The following is a 21347-nucleotide window of genomic DNA, read 5'->3' as shown; positions in this document are numbered from 1 at the left end:
GTTTTCACCCAAATACTGCAACATTTTGGAGACCGGGAAATTATATTTGGAGAAGACTTCAAATGCACAAATACTCCTTACTGGGGCAGACTGGATAAAAGAGACAAAATAGACAGGGAAGCAGGTGCAGAATTGACTTCTCTATGCCAACAATTCAATCTCTCAGATTGCTAGAGAGAATTGCACACTGGGGAACAAACTCTCACATTTTATTTCATACCCTCATAATTTATATACTAGAATAGATTTAATGTTAATCACTAAATCCTTAGTGAAGCAGACTAGTGCTATGGAAATTGGCACCATTACATGGTCAGGTCATGCCTCACTGAAAGTAATATTTGCTAGCATCATCCTAAGATCACTTTTTTGGAAAATGAACTGCCTGCTTCTGCAGGACAAAAATCAGGTTGCAGTAATTAAAGAGGACATTGTTCAATACTTTAAAATAAATGATAAGACAATATAAAAAGAGGTCTTCTCTGAGAGGCAGGTAAAGCAGTATTTAGGGGCCAGGTGATAAGCAGAGCCTCTAAATAGAAAAAAGAGAGCAGCACTTAAGAAAAATAAAACCAGAACTGCAGATAAATATGCTGTGACATTCATAAAAACACGGGTTCAAAAAAGTATATCAACAATTAACTAATATCAGGGGAAACTGAACGTGCTGATGGCAGAAAGGAATTAGAGAGGAATATACTATTCCACCAATTAAAAACAATCAGCAAAAGACAGTTACACAATGCAGTGAAACATGCTACTTTTGTTCCTTATTATACAAAACCCTAAACTTCAGAGTTTGACATATCTGCGGTAATTCAAAAATATTTGGAATTAGCAGGCTTGCCAAAGATAAACAAAACTGACAAAGAAACTTTAGATAAAGAAATAACAGAAGAAGAAATCTCAAAGGCAAGAGCAAGTGTAAAGAAATAAAACTCTAGCACCTCACTGTTTTCCAGCTAAATTTCACATAGTAGTTAAGGAGTTATTAAAGCTCATGCTCCCAAACGTCTGTTAGTCTATAAGGTGCCACAAGACTCTTTGCTGCTTTTAAGGAGTTATTAGTGGGTCCCTGAAGGGTATCTTCAGTGTCATTCTGCTATGGGAGGGACTTCCACAACCTATGAAAGAAGCTACTGCTGGTCTCCCTAAAGTTGGAAAAGACTTTACTTTAAGCAGTTCCTATTGGCTCAGATCACTGATGCATCACAGCAAAGATTTAAAAAAAAAAAAAAATTTACTAGTTAGCTGTCTGCCATCCATGCTCTCAGTTTATATAAACCCAGCTCGAACTTGACTCATTAAGGACAGACAATGTCAGACAATATTTGGAGAGTACTTTCAATCATTCATAATGCCAGTTTTAGCAAAATTAATTCATTTTTTTAATCACTTGACCCAGAGAAAACTTTTGATAGACTAGAGCAGAACTTGCAGTTTCAAGTCCTGTCCCATACATACAACGCTGGCCCACAGTTCCTTAATTGGATAAATGCTCTTTACATCAGCAGCTGTGTGAATTAATGGGGCTTAATCTCCCCTGTTTGAATTATACAGAGGGACTAGGCTGCGATGTCCATTGTCTCTTACTTTTTGCATTGGCCATGGTGCCTTTGCATTGAGGATAAGGAATAATGAATTTATCACAGAAATAAAACTTGTAGGAACACAACAGAAAATAACTTTTCAAGCTGATGATGTAATATTTTTTATCTAACCCAAACATTTTCCTAAAATCAGTATCTAAAAAAATCCATGATTTTGGAAAGCATCTAAATTTAACAAAATGACAACAATTCTGATATGTTAGCTATGAATTTGCTGGACTCTGATAAGTCATTCCTCCAGAAAACATTTGGGTACAAATGGGCAACAAATTATATAGGGTAGCTAGGAATTCAAATCTCAAACAACCCAGAAGAGTTATATGATTAAAATGTCAAACCACCAAATGTTAGCAAATGAAAAGAGATCTGGAGTGTCGGGGTAAGTATTCCATTTCTTGACTGGGAAGTAGAGCCACAGTCAAAACGCCATGGATATCTTTCTTGTTTCAAAATCTTTTGTAACCACCCCAGATAAAAATCCTAGCAGGAATATAAAAGAGGATGTTAGACTTTACATGGAATATGAAAAGACAAAGTGAGTGCAGATACTTCACTCAGACCCATTAAATGGGTTGGACTAGCTGTTTCAAATATTACAAGGTATTGTCAAGCCAGCCAGCTCAAAACAGTAGCAGATTGGGAGCATTCTAACCCAGTCACACACTGGGTCTTTATTGAAAAAGAGAACTATGGCTGGGTAATGTGGAAGTAGAGAAAAAACTGACAGGGATTTGAAGGGATTTTTAATGCAGGACAGTCTCTGTTAGCAAGAGTCAGGCTAGCTGTAACCCTACTAACGCAAGATTTTTAGAAGCAAGGATTCTGTGAGGCGAATGGGAAAGAACTGTGTGAAGTCGTTGCGACCTTGTGTAGATAAGATAGAATGTGGACTAGAGTCAAGAGAAGTGAGAAAAATAAGTTATCAGGATGACCAATGGATAAACAAAATGCAGCTGTTGCTTATTATTGTATGTAACAAAAGGTTTTTGTTTACCTGTAGAGAGACCTGCCTAGGAGGGGGAAACCCTGTATCCTAGCGCACTCCTTCCCTCTATGCAATTGCTTGAGAATAAATAAAGTATCTGACTTTGCTGCACCCAACCAAAGAGTGAGAACTGAGTTTTTCTCCGACAGTAAATATTGCTAGGCTACCAAGGATTAATAAAAAAAAAAATCTATAAATTTATACAAATCCTTTAGCAAAGGCTATTCTATGGGCCTGTGAAAGAACTAGGTAAAAAACTTATCTTCTGACACTCTGACGGGGTGCACCAAACCCACACTGGTCCAGCAGGGGTTATGGGCCGAGGAGGCTAAGTCCCCATAAGTGGGTTTGGGCCCTTAGTTTGGCACCCTGTGTGCTGAAATTGCTCCTCTTCCAACAAAGAGAAACGCAAATGCTGCTTCTCTCAGTAAATTAATATTGTTTTCATGGGCGAGAGCAGTGTTCGATCCTGCACAACGGAGTTACAGGGGAGGGTCTGAAAGCCGGGTACCTTTAAGAAGGCATCAATGTCCCCAACAGCTGGAATGAAGTCTGGAATGAAAGGCTGCAGTTTTTGTTCAAGCTCTATCAATTGTGGAGTGTACCTGAGAATTACACGGGGAAATTATCGTCCAGAAAAGAAGCATTTCCTTCTGTAAACATTTCACCCCCCAGAAGGACATCCCAATGCAGACTAGTGCTCCTTCTACTCACCTCCTTATATACTGGAAGAGCTCTTTAATCTCTGCAGACACTGGTAGATACTCGTAATCTGCAGGGTTGTAGGCACTAGAGAAAAGAAGAGATATTCAAGACCAATGGAGTCATGCAGATTAACTTTCTGGGGTACTTATATCTGATTATCTGTGGGTGTGTTAGAGGAGGACAAGGTCTTGGATGCCTTCCCCAGCTTAGCACACCCATACTGGGGGATGGATCTGGCTACAGAACAAATTTACAGAAGAGATCAAGAGAATCCATTTTCTGACATCTTTAGGAAATGCTGCAAATTCTTCCTCTTTGAAGACGTGTTTCCATCGTAAGAACACCACTCACAACACTGACACCCCCTTTTACCAGATACTCCCTTTTTTTGATTGGAGTTTAAATAATAATACCATGGTGATGGGCAGCAGACCAGACTTTCAACAAAGTTATATTACAATAAGTGTAATGATATAACCATTATTGCCATTGGGGCAGTCTGGTTTGCATGCTACACATCTGTATGTAAATTGTGGAAATGAATTGTCTGCAAAAAGGCAGTAAACGTACTCTGTCTTTGTGCAGCACAATGCATTGAGCATATTAATGGGCCTACTAATGTATTAATTAATTAGCCCTCTATTAGTGCTAGTTTATTATACTAAGTCTCAGTTTATTTCAGGCTACCTGGGTACCCCCTACACTACCTCAAAGAGGCTGACTGCATTGGTTATAAAGTTCATGAGTAGGTATTTGTAGGAAGAAAACTGGGCAGCAGTATTTGTAATCTAAGAATCCTATCTGTGTCAATGAACAATTCAGAATCTTGCTTAGGAATCCAATTTCCAAGCTCTCTGAGAACAGTTCTATTATATGAACAGTGCATCTTTTCTGATGCTTTTCAAACCCCAGTGACACTCTTCTTGTCCACATCCACATGGTCAATGAAATTCCTCCTCCCCACTTAATATAGCTATAGCCTTCTATCTTCATTTTCAGGGCTGATACTCTGGAAGCAGCTCTCCCAAACCTTGGATTCAGACTTACAGTTCCCATTGCAGCACTCAAACCGCAGTACCACTGAGCTGTTTGAGGATACTTGCACCTGCACATAATCTACCTCAGCTTTTAAACCCCTCATTCCCATAATATCTAACCTAAAGATATATCTGCACAGTGTTGCTAGAATGTAACATTATTCAACTGGCTTGTTAGGAGTCTTCTCTCAGAATGGAGACCCTGACTTTAATTCACATGGCTAGTCTCAGTGTTATTAGGAATTAATAATCCCTCATACCCCTCCAGAGGGGCTCCATGCTCCTCTTCATCATCGTCATCATCCGAGTCAGTTTCAGACGAATCGTCTTCATCCTCCCCATCCTCATTCTCACTAAATCCTCGCTGCGGGGCCAACTGGGCTGCCTTCTTCTCCTGGGTCAATGTTAAAACCAGAGTTATGGTGCTGTAGCAAGAGGAGGCCCTGAAACATAAACCCTTGGTTTCATTGGCCTGGTATGAGGCCTAAGGCCAGAACTAAAGTCATGGTCAAGACTTTGCTAACATAAAGCAAAGTTAAGCTGTGAGCCAGAGGCAGCCCCTGCTCACAGAAGCTGGCAAGGAAAGGGCTGATGTTGCACAAAGACACATACCTAAAAGGTACTGGACACGAGAGATACCAGAACACTCCAATACTTGCACATTCCACACAGACAAGGACAGGGACAAAAGGGGAATATGATGGATAGAGTTGTTTTGTCCGAACCAACACGTACAAGGTGAGAGGCGGCACTTTACTGCGTAGAGGGGTTGTACCTTGCTATGTAGAGGGGTTGCACCTCAAAACGTCAGGAGTGATGTGTAAGTTGTTTGTACCTGTGTATAATGCACCCGAGTGGATATCTTTGTCCGGTCTAGGGGGCAGTGGAAAGTGCTGCCACTGACTGAGCCGGTCCATTGCCAGGGAGCACATATGTACTAGCACAGGGGTTGACAAACTATGGCACGCGTGCCAAAGACGGCACGCGAGCCAATTTTTAATGGCACCCTGCTGCCTGTCAGGACTCTGCCATTAAAAATTCTGCCCAGCCTGGCCCGCTCTTCTCTACCCAGCCCTCTGCCCTGAGCCCTGCAGCCCCGCACACACCCAGGCCCCTGCCCTGAGCCCTGCAGCCCCGCACACACCCCAGCCCTCTGTCCTGAGCCCTGCAGCCCCGCACACACCCCAGGCCCCTGCCCTGAGCCTCACACACACCCCAGGCCCCTGCCCTGAGTCCTGCAGCTTCGCACACACCCCAGGCCCCTGCCCTGAGTCCTGCAGCCCCGCACACACCCCAGCCCTCTGCCCTGAGTCCTGCAGCCCCGCACACACCCCAGGCCCCTGCCCTGAGTCCTGCAGCCCCGCACACACCCCAGGCCCCTGCCCTGAGTCCTGCAGCCCCGCACACACCCCAGGCCCCTGCCCTGAGTCCTGCAGCCCCACACACACCCAGGCCCCTGCCCTGAGTCCTGCAGCCCCGCACACACCCCAGGCCCCTGCCCTGAGTCCTGCAGCCCCGCACACACCCCAGGCCCCTGCCCTGAGTCCTGCAGCCCCGCACACACCCCAGGCCCCTGCCCTGAGCCCTGCAGCCCCGCACACACCCCAGCCCTCTGTCCTGAGCCCTGCAGCCCCACACACACCCCAGGCCCCTGCCCTGAGCCCTGTGCCTCGCACACACCCCAGGCCCCTGCCCTGAGTCCTGCAGCCCCGCACACACCCCAGGCCCCTGCCCTGAGTCCTGCAGCCCCGCACACACCCCAGGCCCCTGCCCTGAGTCCTGCAGCCCCGCACACACCCCAGGCCCCTGCCCTGAGTCCTGCAGCCCCGCACACACCCCAGGCCCCTGCCCTGAGCCCTGCAGCCCCGCACACACCCCAGGCCCCTGCCCTGAGCCCTGCAGCCCCGCACACACCCCAGGCCCCTGCCCTGAGCCCTGCAGCCCCGCACACACCCCAGGCCCCTGCCCTGAGTCCTGCAGCCTCGCACACACCCCAGGCCCCTGCCCTGAGTCCTGCAGCCCCGCACACACCCCAGCCCTCTGCCCTGAGTCCTGCAGCCCCGCACACACCCCAGCCCTCTGCCCTGAGTCCTGCAGCCCCGCACACACCCCAGGCCCCTGCCCTGAGTCCTGCAGCCCCGCACACACCCCAGCCCTCTGCCCTGAGTCCTGCAGCCCCACACACACCCCAGGCCCCTGCCCTGAGTCCTGCAGCCTCGCACACACCCCAGGCCCCTGCCCTGAGTCCTGCAGCCCCGCACACACCCCCGGCCCCTGCCCTGAGTCCTGCAGCCCCGCACACACCCCAGGCCCCTGCCCTGAGTCCTGCAGCCTCGCACACACCCCAGGCCCCTGCCCTGAGCCCTGCAGCCCCGCACACACCCCAGGCCCCTGCCCTGAGTCCTGCAGCCTCGCACACACCCCAGGCCCCTGCCCTGAGTCCTGCAGCCTCGCACACACCCCAGGCCCCTGCCCTGAGTCCTGCAGCCTCGCACACACCCCAGGCCCCTGCCCTGAGTCCTGCAGCCTCGCACACACCCCAGGCCCCTGCCCTGAGTCCTGCAGCCTCGCACACACCCCAGGCCCCTGCCCTGAGTCCTGCAGCCTCGCACACACCCCAGGCCCCTGCCCTGAGTCCTGCAGCCTCGCACACACCCCAGGCCCCTGCCCTGAGCCCTGTGCCTCGCACACACCCCAGGCCCCTGCCCTGAGCCCTGTGCCTCGCACACACCCCAGGCCCCTGCCCTGAGCCCTGCAGCCCCGCACACACCCCAGGCCCCTGCCCTGAGTCCTGCAGCCCTGCACACACCCCAGCCCTCTGTCCTGAGCCCTGCAGCCCCGCACACACCCCAGGCCCCTGCCCTGAGTCCTGCAGCCCCGCACACACCCAGGCCCCGGCCCAGAGTCCTGCAGCCTCGCACACACCCCAGGCCCTGCCCTGAGTCCTGCAGCCCCGCACACACCCCAGGCCCCTGCCCTGAGTCCTGCAGCCCCGCACACACACCCCAGGCCCCTGCCCTGAGTCCTGCAGCCTCGCACACACCCAGGCCCCTGCCCTGAGCCCTGCAGCCCGCACACCCCCGGCCCCTGCCCTGAGTCCTGCAGCCTCGCACACACCCCAGGCCCCTGCCCTGAGTCCTGCAGCCTCGCACACACCCCAGGCCCCTGCCCTGAGTCCTGCAGCCTCGCACACACCCCAGGCCCCTGCCCTGAGACCTGCAGCCACGCACCCACCCCACGCCCCTGCCCTGAGTCCTGCAGCCTCGCACACACCCAGGCCCCTGCCCTGAGTCCTGCAGCCTCGCACACACCCCAGGCCCCTGGCCTGAGTCCTGCATCCCCGCTCACTACCCAGGCCCCTGCCCTGAGTCCTGCAGCCTCGCACACACCCCAGGCCCCTGCCCTGAGTCCTGCAGCCTCGCACACACCCCAGGCCCCTGCCCTGAGCCCTGTGCCTCGCACACACCCCAGGCCCCTGCCCTGAGCCCTGCAGCCCCGCACACACCCCAGCCCTCTGTCCTGAGCCCAGCAGCCCCGCACACACCCCAGGCCCCTGCCCTGAGCGCTGCAGCCCCGCACACCCCAGGCCCCTGCCCTGAGCCCTGCAGCCCCGCACACACCCCAGGCCCCTGCCCTGAGCCCTGCAGCCTCGCACACACCCCAGGCCCCTGCCCTGAGCTCTGCAGCCCCGCACACACCCCAGGCCCCTGCCCTGAGCCGGGCACCCACCCCAGCCCACAGTCCTGAGTCCTGCAGCCCCGCACACACCCCAGCCCTCTGCCCTGAGCCCTGCAGCCTCGCACACACCCCAGGCCCCTGCCCTGAGTCCTGCAGCCCCGCACACACCCCAGCCCTCTGCCCTGAGCCCTGCAGCCCCGCACACACCCCAGGCCCCTGCCCTGAGCCCTGCAGCCTCGCACACACCCCAGGCCCCTGCCCTGAGTCCTGCAGCCCCGCACACACCCCAGGCCCCTGCCCTGAGTCCTGCAGCCCCGCACACACCCCAGGCCCCTGCCCTGAGTCCTGCAGCCTCGCACACACCCCAGGCCCCTGCCCTGAGCCCTGCAGCCCCGCACACACCCAGGCCCCTGCCCTGAGTCCTGCAGCCTCGCACACACCCCAGGCCCCTGCCCTGAGTCCTGCAGCCTCGCACACACCCAAGGCCCCTGCCCTGAGACCTGCAGCCTCGCACACACCCCAGGCCCCTGCCCTGAGTCCTGCAGCCGCGCACACACCCCAGGCCCCTGCCCTGAGTCCTGCAGCCGCGCACACAGGCCCCTGCCCTGAGTCCTGCAGCCTCGCACACACCCCAGGCCCCTGCCCTGAGTCCTGCAGCCTCGCACACACCCCAGGCCCCTGCCCTGAGCCCTGTGCCTCGCACACACCCCAGGCCCCTGCCCTGAGCCCTGTGCCTCGCACACACCCCAGGCCCCTGCCCTGAGCCCTGCAGCCCCGCACACACCCCAGGCCCCTGCCCTGAGTCCTGCAGCCCTGCACACACCCCAGCCCTCTGTCCTGAGCCCTGCAGCCCCGCACACACCCCAGGCCCCTGCCCTGAGTCCTGCAGCCCCGCACACACCCCAGGCCCCTGCCCTGAGTCCTGCAGCCCCGCACACACCCCAGGCCCCTGCCCTGAGTCCTGCAGCCCCGCACACACCCCAGGCCCCTGCCCTGAGTCCTGCAGCCCCGCACACACCCCAGGCCCCTGCCCTGAGTCCTGCAGCCTCGCACACACCCCAGGCCCCTGCCCTGAGCCCTGCAGCCCCGCACACACCCCAGGCCCCTGCCCTGAGTCCTGCAGCCTCGCACACACCCCAGGCCCCTGCCCTGAGTCCTGCAGCCTCGCACACACCCAGGCCCCTGCCCTGAGTCCTGCAGCCTCGCACACACCCAGGCCCTGCCCTGAGTCCTGCAGCCTCGCACACACCCCAGGCCCCTGCCCTGAGGCCTGCAGCCCTGCACACCCCAGGCCCCTGCCCTGAGTCCTGCAGCCTCGCACACACCCCAGGCCCCTGCCCTGAGTCCTGCAGCCTCGCACACACCCCAGGCCCCTGCCCTGAGTCCTGCAGCCTCGCACACACCCCAGGCCCCTGCCCTGAGCCCTGTGCCTCGCACACACCCCAGGCCCCTGCCCTGAGCCCTGCAGCCCCGCACACACCCCAGCCCTCTGTCCTGAGCCCTGCAGCCCCGCACACACCCCAGGCCCCTGCCCTGAGCTCTGCAGCCCCGCACACAACCCTGGCCCCTTTCCTGAGCACTGGAGCCCCGCACACACCCCAGGCCCCTGCCCTGAGCCCTGCAGCCTCGCACACACCCCAGGCCCCTGCCCTGAGCTCTGCAGCCCCGCACACACCCCAGGCCCCTGCCCTGAGCCAAGCACACACCCCAGCCCTCTGTCCTGAGTCCTGCAGCCCCGCACACACCCCAGCCCTCTGCCCTGAGCCCTGCAGCCTCGCACACACCCCAGGCCCCTGCCCTGAGACCTGCAGCCCCGCACACACCCCAGCCCACTTCCCTGAGGCCTGCAGCCACCCACACACCCCCGCCCACTGCCCAGAGTCCTGCAGCCCCGCACACACCCCAGCCCTCTGTCCTGAGCCCTGCAGCCCCGCACACACCCCAGGCCCCTGCCCTGAGCTCTGCAGCCCCGCACACACCCCAGGCCCCTGCCCTGAGCCCTGCAGCCCCGCACACACCCCAGGCCCCTGCCCTGAGCCCTGCAGCCTCGCACACACCCCAGGCCCCTGCCCTGAGCTCTGCAGCCCCGCACACACCCCAGGCCCCGGCCCTGAGCCTCACACACACCCCAGCCCTCTGTCCTGAGTCCTGCAGCCCCGCACACACCCCAGCCCTCTGCCCTGAGCCCTGCAGCCTCGCACACACCCCAGGCCCCTGCCCTGAGTCCTGCAGCCCCGCACACACCCCAGCCCTCTGCCCTGAGTCCTGCAGCCCCACACACACCCCAGGCCCCTGCCCTGAGTCCTGCAGCCTCGCACACACCCCAGGCCCCTGCCCTGAGTCCTGCAGCCCCGCACACACCCCAGGCCCCTGCCCTGAGTCCTGCAGCCCCGCACACACCCCAGGCCCCTGCCCTGAGTCCTGCAGCCTCGCACACACCCCAGGCCCCTGCCCTGAGCCCTGCAGCCCCGCACACACCCCAGGCCCCTGCCCTGAGTCCTGCAGCCTCGCACACACCCCAGGCCCCTGCCCTGAGTCCTGCAGCCTCGCACACACCCCAGGCCCCTGCCCTGAGTCCTGCAGCCTCGCACACACCCCAGGCCCCTGCCCTGAGTCCTGCAGCCTCGCACACACCCCAGGCCCCTGCCCTGAGTCCTGCAGCCTCGCACACACCCCAGGCCCCTGCCCTGAGTCCTGCAGCCTCGCACACACCCCAGGCCCCTGCCCTGAGTCCTGCAGCCTCGCACACACCCCAGCCCTCTGCCCTGAGTCCTGCAGCCCCACACACACCCCAGGCCCCTGCCCTGAGTCCTGCAGCCTCGCACACACCCCAGGCCCCTGCCCTGAGCCCTGCAGCCCCGCACACACCCCAGGCCCCTGCCCTGAGCCCTGCAGCCCCGCACACACCCCAGGCCCCTGCCCTGAGCCTCACACACACCCCAGCCCTCTGTCCTGAGTCCTGCAGCCCCGCACACACCCCAGCCCTCTGCCCTGAGCCCTGCAGCCTCGCACACACCCCAGGCCCCTGCCCTGAGTCCTGCAGCCCCACACACACCCCAGCCCTCTGTCCTGAGCCCTGTGCCTCGCACACACCCCAGCCCTCTGTCCTGAGCCCTGTGCCTCGCACACACCCCAGGCCCCTGCCCTGAGCCCTGCAGCCCCACACACACCCCAGCCCCCTGTCCTGAGCCCTGTGCCTCGCACACACCCCAGGCCCCTGCCCTGAGCCTCACACACACCCCAGGCCCCTGCCCTGAGCCTCACACACACCCCAGGCCCCTGCCCTGAGCCTCACACACACCCCAGGCCCCTGCCCTGAGCCTCACACACACCCCAGGCCCCTGCCCTGAGCCCTGCAGCCTCGCACACACCCAGGCCCCTGCCCTGAGTCCTGCAGCCCCGCACACACCCCAGGTCCCTGCCCTGAGTCCTGCAGCCCCGCACACACCCCAGGCCCCTGCCCTGAGCCCTGCAGCCCCACACACACACCAGGCCCCTGCCCTGAGTCCTGTGCCTCGCACACACCCCAGGCCCCTGCCCTGAGTCCTGTGCCTCGCACACACCCCAGGCCCCTGCCCTGAGGACTGTACCCCCCTCATACACACCCAGCCCTCTGCTTGACTCCTTCACACCCCCCACACAACCCCAGCCCTCACTCTGGCAGCCCCACACATACCCAGCCCCCCCGCCCTGACACCTGCATTCCCCCCCACATATCCAGACCACCTACATCCCATGCACCTCCCACGTCATGACTCTTGCACCCCCCACATCCCCACCCCCACCCTGAGCACCAAATGGGAGCTCCTGCACACCCCCACACACATTCCCACCTGCACCCCTCGCACCAAATGGGAGCTGCACCCGTAAATGCCCCACACCCAGACCTCCTGCCCCAACCCTGAGCCCCCTCCCTCATTCTAGCTCCTGGCCAGACCCTTCAGCCCCAGCCCTGTGCTCAGTGCACTCCCACCCTCAGCTCAGTGCAGACAGAGGAAGAGAATGGGCCAGAACCAGGGAGAAGGTAGGTACCCACTGTATGTGGGCAGGCCCGGGCTCCCAGCCGCCGGCCCCGCACAGCCCGCCGCCGGCCCGGGCTCCCGGCCGCCGGCCCCGCACAGCCCGCCGCCGGCCCGGGCTCCCGGCCGCCGGCCCCGCACAGCCCGCCGCCGGCCCGGGCTCCCGGCCGCCGGCCCCGCACAGCCCGCCGCCGGCCTCGGTGAACAGAACCCCAGAACAGCAGCAGTGCTGAGCAGGCCGGCGATGTAAGATCAACATTTTAATTTAATTTTAAATGAAGCTTCTTAAACATTTTGAAAACTAATGTCTATGGCAATGAGATGGCTCAAACAGCACGCCACCATACTGGCCGGACAGGTACTGGGAAAAACCGGGGAAGTAGAAGAGGCAACCCAGCAGTCAAGCACTGGAAAAACCAAGCTCTTTTAGCAGGGCAATAGGCGGTCCAGACTCACGATATGCTCGAGCAAATAAACCAGGAGAACAAAACATTGGACACAGCTGCAAGGAACCTACAAAAAATACCTGTGCCGTCTCCTGTTATAAACACTGGTGGTGAACAGCAGGCTTCAGGTAGCTCCCCTGTGCCTGAAGAATGGGGACAGAAATGGAAAAAGGGGGCCCTAGCAAAATGAAAAGATGAAATGGGGTCCACTGCATTGCAACCACCACCTTATGATAAAAGCCAGGTTCTGGTAAAACCTAAACCAGGACCTAGACTGGTGCCCGTCAGAACGGGACAAGTAAGTGCACAGAAGGAAACAGTAGCAACCAAAACTTTCACAGAATTGGTCAATCGGATGAAGGAAAATATGGAACAGTTCACCGAGCACATCAGGAGACAGGAGCTGCAACTCGATCGCAGGGGAGTGAATAAAGAAGAATTTCAAAGTAAAAAACCAAAATTAAGCGGGTTAACACCTATAATTAATACATTAACACACGGAGCTGCCCAAAAACAGTTAACTGCAGCAAAAAAGTGCACTCCTGCAATCCACTTGGCATGCACACAAAAGCAACAAACATTGGGGGAACAAATACAGGTTTTACAAGAGCAGGTAACTATCCCCACTATCCTCTCGGAGCCAGGATAAAAAACAGGGGCGCGGTTCCCAACTGCTTTGACCCACGGAACCACACTCCGCGCTCATATCTGAAAATAGAACCTTCTTTCTCAAATATTTTTACATACCGGTTAAGTTTTGTCCATTATATGCTTTCTCAAATTTGCTAAACTTGCTGCTGCTGCCTGTACTTTCAAATACCTTGATAGAGTTAACCTCTCTTGTATGGGCTTTGAAGGCCAGGGTGGCGGAACTGGAGGAGCTAAGAGAGACAGAGAGGTATGTTGATGAGGCTTTCTGGGACACTGTAGAATTGTCCCACCTCCGGTCAGACCGCCCCTGCGCTGTTGAGGAGTATGAAAGGCCCAGGGAAGCAGAGCAGTCAATGGGAGCAGAGGGAAACCTTGCCATAGTTGGGACACTCCTTCCAGATGGTGCTGGGGTTGCCTCTCACACGGAGATAGCCTCTCCAGGAGAGGGAACTCCAATTGCTAGGAAAAGGCCGGTGTTAGTAATGGGAGATTCGATCATTAGAAACATAGATAGCTGGGTTTGTGATGACCGGGAGAACCGTATGGTGACTTGTCTGCCTGGTGCGAATGTTGCGGATCTCTCGAGGCATCTAGGCAAACTTATGTGTAGTGCTGGGGAGGAGCCGGTGGTCATGGTACATGTAGGTACCAATGTACCAATGACATAGGGAAGGGTAGGAGAGACGTCCTGGAGGCCAAGTTTAGGCTGCTAGGGAAGAGACTGAAATCCAGGACCTCTATGGTGGCATTCTCAGAAATGCTCCCAGTTCCACGCGCAGGGCCAGGTAGGCAGGCAGAGCTTCAGAGTCTCAATGCGCGGATGAGACAATAGTGTAGAGAGGAGGGGTTTACATTCATTAGGAACTAGGGAAACTTTTCGGATGGGGGGAGCCTATACAGGAGAGATGGGCTCCACCTAAACCAAAGCGGAACCAGACTGCTGGCAATAAACATTCAAAAGGTTGCAGAGCAGTTTTTAAACTAGGAGATGGGGGAAAGCCGACTGCTGCAGAGGAGCATGTGGATCGGACACAGACTTCTCTTAGGGGAGAGACTATTGATAGAGAATCTCCAGGTTATAGTCAGGAGCAGACTATGGAAGAGGATAATGTAAGGGCCAGATCAGATGATAAATATTCACATAAAATAAGAATCTACACATCAGAAAAGGGCAGACAAATAAACAGTGACAAATTTTTAAAGTGCTTGTACACAAATGCTAGAAGTCTAAAGAATAAGATGAGTGAACTAGAGTGCCTCGTGATAAAGAAGGATATTGATGTAATAGGCATCACAGAAACCTGGTGGACTGAGAGCAATCAATAGCACACAATCATTCCGGGGTACAAAATATATCGGAAGGACAGACCAGATCGTGCGGGGGGAAGTGGCACTATATGTGAAAGAAAACATAGAATCAAATGAAGTAAAAATCTTAAGCGAATCCACATGTTCCACAGAATTTCTATGGATAATAATTCCATGCTCTAATAAGAATATAACATTAGGGATCTATCATCGACCACCTGACCAGGACAGTGATAGTGATGATGAAATACTAAGGGAAATTAGAGAGGCTATCAAAATTAAGAACTCAATAATAGTGGGGGATTTCAATCATCCCCATATTAACTGGGAACAATTCACTTCACGACAAAATGCAGAGATAAAATTTCTCGATACTTTAAATGACTGCTTCATGGAGCAGCTGGTACGGGAACCCACAAGGGGAGAGGCAACTCTAGATTTAATCCCGAGTGGGGCGCAAGAGCAAACAAAAAGAATTCTCTTTTATCAATCGCTGGTTTTTTTAGTTTTTATTTGTTGTTCAAAGGAAAAATGTAAGGGGAAACCTCAACATTAAGGTAAAGACAATATTAACAAATGTTAATTTCTTGTTTGGGCTTTTTATAAACTTGTTTGCACTTTTAAATATAGTTATAAGAATGTCATAACCAAAATGTTTTAAACAACAATTTATGCATAAAGCTAACCACACTATTTCAACAGGTTTCCACCTTTGGCACCCAAACATAAAGCATCATGAAAGTTTAATACCCTCAAAGTATCTGCATGGACCTGTATTTAAAATTTATTTTGGTTTAATTTTATAGTTGGTTTATGTTAATGGGAAGCAATGGTTGTTAAAGTTTGTGTTTCTAAACAGTTAACAAGAGTGAAGTTGCTATCACAAGCAAATTAACTCTAAAAAGCTTGTTAAAATTATGTTACTAACTCTTTTGCTGAAACGAAGTGTTCAGCAAGGGAAAGCAATACACCTTTTCATGGAAGATTGTGAGCATCTATTTTAGCCATTAAGCATTATATTTAGTATAAAATATTAGTAATGCATCTCAAATGAAAATGAATGTCTATACAACAATTGCAAAAGTATAGCTTGTGTTATAAAAGACTTGGTCCCTATTACATAGTTTGTTTACAATGTAATAGGAACAAAGTTAAACTTTGTATTAAGTTTGGGTTACTGAAAACAAAAAACAGAAAAGGAAAATAAACAAAAAACGTTACTATGTTAACTAACAGAAGTTGTTTAAGTTGCATCCCACAGACCAAAGACACCAGAAAATATCACACCCTGAAGACCCAGATGATATCAGTATACAGTGAAGAAACCCCCAAGCATCAAGAAAAGAAAAATGAAGTTCTTTATAAATAAGAGACTGGTCAAATACACCTCTAGCTACCATATATGGACAATTAATCAGCTAAAAACCACTAGCTGGACCAGGATAAACTGTCATTTAATTTCAACTCGGTTACTGTGTAAAAACAACTGTATTATTCCTGTACTACTGTATTATCATTGCACTGCTGTATTGTATTATTGCTGTACAACATGTACAATGTGCATAACCTTGCTAAACTGTTTAACCAACACACAGGTAAAAACCAACAAACAAATGGCAGCAAACAACATGAAGGCAAGGAGAAACAAATTGGTTTTAAAAAAATAAATAAATAAAAATTGTCACCCAGTAACTACAAATTAGATATATAAATTCCCTGTTAGTACTGGTCACAATTTGGGATCAGTAACACTGCATCCTAACTGAGGCACATGTTATTCAAAACAATTTTGTTCAGTGTCTGGGTACCAATACTAAATCCTGACACAGCAATATTTTAATAAATTGGTTACTGTCCATTCAGTAGGTTATCTGGAAGACAGCATCCATAGAAAACAACTGGATCTACATCAACTACTGGTGTATCACAGAGCAGTTCAACCAATGGAACAGAGAAGCTAGCCACTTCTGTTTCATGCCCAGTGAAGCTTACCAGAGGCTGACAACCACCAGTAAGGGTAATCTATAACATGAATGGACAGTACTGTGTAGTAACTAATTACAATAGATTTAGATATAAAGGCCACAGTGGTAGTGTCACTACTCCACATTTCTGTTTTACTTCTCATATACATAGCCCTGTGGGACACATTATCACAATCCCTATCCCAGTATTTCAAAACACTCAGCCGACTATTAGTAATGAGAGAGATAGTCACTGTAATTGCCCTAATAAAAGTGGGTTGCTATCTGCAGTACCACAAGGGCCAAACTACAACAACAGATTGGAAAAGAATTGTTCTGCTTGGATATGAAGTGCTGTTCTATGTACACATACATACTATACATATATGCCCATATACCCTACAAATATATATGCCATATCCATATTATTCATATATATTATATGGGAGTGCCTCTAAGGCTCAATCATAATACTACATTCCACAGTCACGGTCCTGGGCCTAACATTCCCAGGCCCACCATAAGGGACTAAAAAATAATTGGATAATATCTGTCTATCAGTCGTACGTGGGAATGTGCAGACTACAAAGATGGATGGGGCATGAATGTATGGATAGTAAAATGAGGTAACCACATAACAGTGTTTAGCCCACTGGGTTATCTTTAGTCCATGCATTATGCTTTTCCGGGACGATAGGTAAACATCTTCCCCATAAAAAGACAAAAAGTGGGGGAATGTAGTAAGATGAGGCCCTGAAACATAAACCCTTGGTTTCAGAGGCCTGGTATGAGGCCTAAGGCCAGAACTAAAGTAATGGTCAAGACTTTGCTAACATAAAGCAAAGTTAAGCTGTGAGCCAGAGGCAGCCCCTGCTCACAGAAGCTGGCAAGGAAAGGGCTGATGTTGCACAAAGACACATACCTAAAAGGTACTGGACACGAGAGATACCAGAACACTCCAATACTTGCACATTCCACACAGACAAGGACAGGGACAAAAGGGGAATATGATGGATAGAGTTGTTTTGTTCGAACCAACACGTACTAAGTGAGAGGCAGCACTTTACTGCGTAGAGGGGTTGTACCTTGCTATGTAGAGGGGTTGCACCTCAATACGTCAGCAGTGATGTGTAACTTGTTTGTACCTTTCAGAGTAGCAGCCGTGTTAGTCTGTATCCGCAAAAAGAACAGGAGTACTTGTGGCACCTTAGAGACTAACGAATTTATTTGAGCATAAGCTTTCGTGGGCTACAGCCCACTTCTTTGGATGCATAGAATGGAACATATATTAAGGAGATATATACACACATACAGAGAGCATGTAAAGGTGGGAGTTGTCTTACCAACTCTGAGAGGCCAATTAAGTAAGAGAAAAAAACTTTTGAAGTGATAATCAAGATAGCCCAGTACAGACAGTTTGATAAGAAGTGTGAAAATACTTACAAGGGGAGATAGATTCAATGTTTGTATCTTTACTGCTCTCAGCCATTCCCAGTGTATAAGAATGTATACATTCATAAGAATGTATACATCGGGGGTTGGCAACCTTTCAGAAGTGGTGTGCTGAGTCTTTATTTATTCACTCTAATTTAAGGTTTCACGTGCCAGTAATACATTTTCATGTTTTTAGAAGGTCTCTTTCTAGAAGTCTATAATATATAACTAAACTATTGTTGTATTGTAAAATAAACAAGGTTTTAAAAATGTTTAAGAAGCTTCATTTAAAATTAAATTAAAATGCAGAGCCTCCCGGACCGGTGGCCAGGCCCCAGGCAGTGAGAGTGCCACTGAAAATCAGTTTGCGTGCCACAGGTTGCCTACCCTGGTATACATTCTTATACACAGTGTACCTGTGTATAAGAATGCATCCCTGAGTGGCTATTGATACCAGACACCTCTGTGTTCTTGGGGAACCAGGGTGCAGTATCCAGCCTGACTCATGAAAGACACCCCCGCCCCCCAGCCCCGCTTAAACCAAAACCCATCAGAGGAAAAAACTTGCAGAGAGCAGTAAAGGGCGTTGGAAGACACAACTAGACCCCTCCTGACAAGGGTGACAAGATTAAGACATCTCCATTAGCATACAGAATGGAGAGCAGAGACAACTTCCCATGCCTCATCTGCATGAAAGATGTGACAGGAAGACATCTCAATTTGCATACAAAATGGAGAACAGAGAACCGCAATGAACTCTGGGACCAGAAATAGCAGGGAAGTACTGCATCATGGGAATCTCTGCTCCAGATGCTAATAAACCTGTGTCTGCATACACCCAGCTCAGCAATTATCAGACCAATTTTAGTAATGAATCCTTAATTGGTATTCAAATACTGAAGCAGCCTAGTTGCATTGTGAGCTCCCCGAAAGAAAACACCACCCATAGCCAAGAGTAATCAGCTCCTATTGTTTAGCCTTAAGAACACCCTTGAGTCATCAGCTTACCTATAAACAAATCTAGTGTTCTCCCTTCAACCATTGTAATTTCTCTACAAAAATCCCTACTCACCCTCCAGTCAGTGTTTTGATGCTTAGATCCAAACTATGCATCAGTTCCACTGGGACTCCATATTCTCCTGACTAATCGTGCTGGGGACTATGCCTGTCTCCTGCTCTCAGGACCCTCAGATACCATCATCATCTGGGAACCCTGACCAGTTCAAGCTTCAGGGAGCCGTGAGATTCCCTTCTTTTTTTCTCTCTCTCTCTTTCTTTTTCTTTCTACCTTAGGTATTAACCTGTAATAATGTATGTTACGTTGGTTTAGCCCTCCTTGTGTAGTTATCACTATTATTCAATAAATAACTGTTATGGTTAAGTTGGTTGCTTCTCTTTTTCTTGATGAACTTTATTCTTTTGTGTTTTTAGCTTCCCCCATTTACTCTACAGCAACGCTTCTTTTACCTAAGCTACAGATCCCTGCAGTGCCCAAAATACGGTGGGGTTTGGTCATCAAGTAGGTTACTGCCAGTACAATTGTGTTGTGAGAGTGGGGATAGGGACGTGCTGAATCTGGGACACATAAGGGTAACAGCTTGAAAGTGCTGCTTGACCCAGTCCATGGAGCCCAGGGGCATATAAGGAAAGTCAGCTTGAAAGTGCTGCTTCATCCAGCCCAGTGAGTCCAGAGACATATAAGGGGACAGCTTGACAGTGCTGATGGACCCGGTCCACTCAGACTTGCTCTGTTAATATGTGTGTGCACGCGCGCATCCGGTTTGGGGGCTGAAGAAACCCAGCCCTAGGAAACCAAGGTCCTGCAGGACAGCTCCATTGGGAGGGGACTTGCAGAAGTGAGAAGTAGAGCTCCATATGAAAACATAAGTAACACAAGCAGTACATTGATAAAATTACAGAATCCCCGTCCCCAGAAATGTAACCCAAATAAATGAGCATACCCCCAAAGTAATGGGCAAATCTGGTAACAGTATCTTTGTCCGGCCTAGGGGGCAGTGGAAAGTCCCGCCACTGACTGAGCTGGTCCATTGCCAGGGACCACAGATGTACTAGCAGAACCGTAGATATCTAATCTGGGGAGCTAGAGACTGTGTTCCTCTTTGACAATAAACCTGGACGGGTGCCTTCATACCTTACTAGAGTCTGTGGTCATTGGGGGTTCTCTCAGGGGTCTGCTGTGTCAGCTATCTGTGCAGAGCCAGGGCAGCATACAGAGGGAACACGCACGCAGCCGACTGTTATCAACATTGAAGCCAGCAGAGCACCACACCGATAGCGTCGGACGATAGGTGCAACATACATTTCCAGCAGTCCCATTTCCCAGCTCTATCATCTTTCATTCTAAACAGAAAACATCCTCTGTCCAAACCTGCCACATATGGGTGGGGCACAGCAGTGTACCAAAAACCTTCCTCTAGTGGCATGGAAAAGGAATGCCAGCACATGCATTTAATCTTAGTCTGACTCAAATGGTTTTCAGTGGTGGGGAGAATGTTCAGTTCTATTAAATAATAATTTATCCTTCTCTTAGAAGATTTCAAAATGCTTTACAAACATTACTCCATCCTCTCCCAAGTCCGTGCGAGGTAGCTGGTAGTATGACTCTACTTTACAGCCAGAGAAACTGAAATACTGATGAGGGGAACTGGCTCACCCAAAGTCATACAACTAATTGGTGGCAGAGCTGGAAACAGAACCCAGGAGTCCTGACCCAGAGTCAACTTATCTTCTCTAACCTGTAAAAAACACTCCCTGCCTTTACAGCCAAATGTGGGTGTAAGCCCTTGATTTTTCACATCCCTCTTTTTATCCCACTTCAACCACTGAGTGACAATGGGCCTGGTATTCATTACAGCCACACTGGATGGTGTCAGCTGCCATGATGTGAAAATCCCCTTCCAGATCTATTTTCCCTAGTAGGCTTAAATTGTTCCATCTGTTCTAATTGAGGGAAAGAGCAATCTGACCCCTTCTAGTACAAATAATGTGTCTTGCCAAAAGATACTGCAACGACATTTCTTTCTACCCAAAATGGGCCCAAAAAAAAAAAATCACAAAACTTTCCAAGCTGCTTTGCCACAATTTCCGCAGTAGGACTCAACATGCAGATAATGAGGCCCCAGTAGATGGGGCTACAAAATGCTGTGATCAAGCGTAACAGCAGAGGAGAACATCGGCAACCTCCTACCTTGTTTATTTCTTCATCGTACTCATCACTGCTGTTATCAGCCATGTTTTTGAGCTGTGGGCGTGTGGACCTAGGACCTGTTGAAGAGATCACCAAGAAAGTATGTTACCCAAGTTTGGGTTGTGGGATTGCACCACAGATTGTCACATTAAAGCACTTACAAACGAAGCCCTATCTACACAGGCCGTACACCCAAATTTAACAATCAGGCTTACTCACAATTTCAACTTGCTTTGGCTGAACTAGAATATAATGCAGGGGCTGGCCCTGGTGGAGAAGCTCAAATCCATGTTAAACCAACC

The 21347-nt window shown here is 51.6% G+C and overlaps 1 protein-coding gene across 2 annotated transcripts in view; it reads right to left on the bottom strand.

Moving 5' to 3' along the window:
- Positions 1–21347, bottom strand: part of IFT46 (intraflagellar transport 46) — a 31430-nt gene that overhangs the window by 7975 nt on the left and 2108 nt on the right. For both annotated transcript variants that reach the window (XM_044997235.1, XM_044997236.1), the window contains exons 4-7: positions 21046–21122; positions 4598–4731; positions 3310–3384; positions 3107–3200 (exon numbers count right to left, since the gene is read on the bottom strand). In XM_044997235.1, the coding sequence (XP_044853170.1) occupies positions 3107–3200; positions 3310–3384; positions 4598–4731; positions 21046–21122 (380 nt within the window). The remainder of the gene's footprint in view (positions 1–3106; positions 3201–3309; positions 3385–4597; positions 4732–21045; positions 21123–21347) is intronic.

This window comes from Mauremys mutica, chromosome 22 (assembly GCF_020497125.1).
Source record: "Mauremys mutica isolate MM-2020 ecotype Southern chromosome 22, ASM2049712v1, whole genome shotgun sequence".
Classification (NCBI taxonomy): domain Eukaryota; kingdom Metazoa; phylum Chordata; order Testudines; family Geoemydidae; genus Mauremys; species Mauremys mutica.
This window is presented reverse-complemented; position numbering and strand designations above follow the sequence as displayed.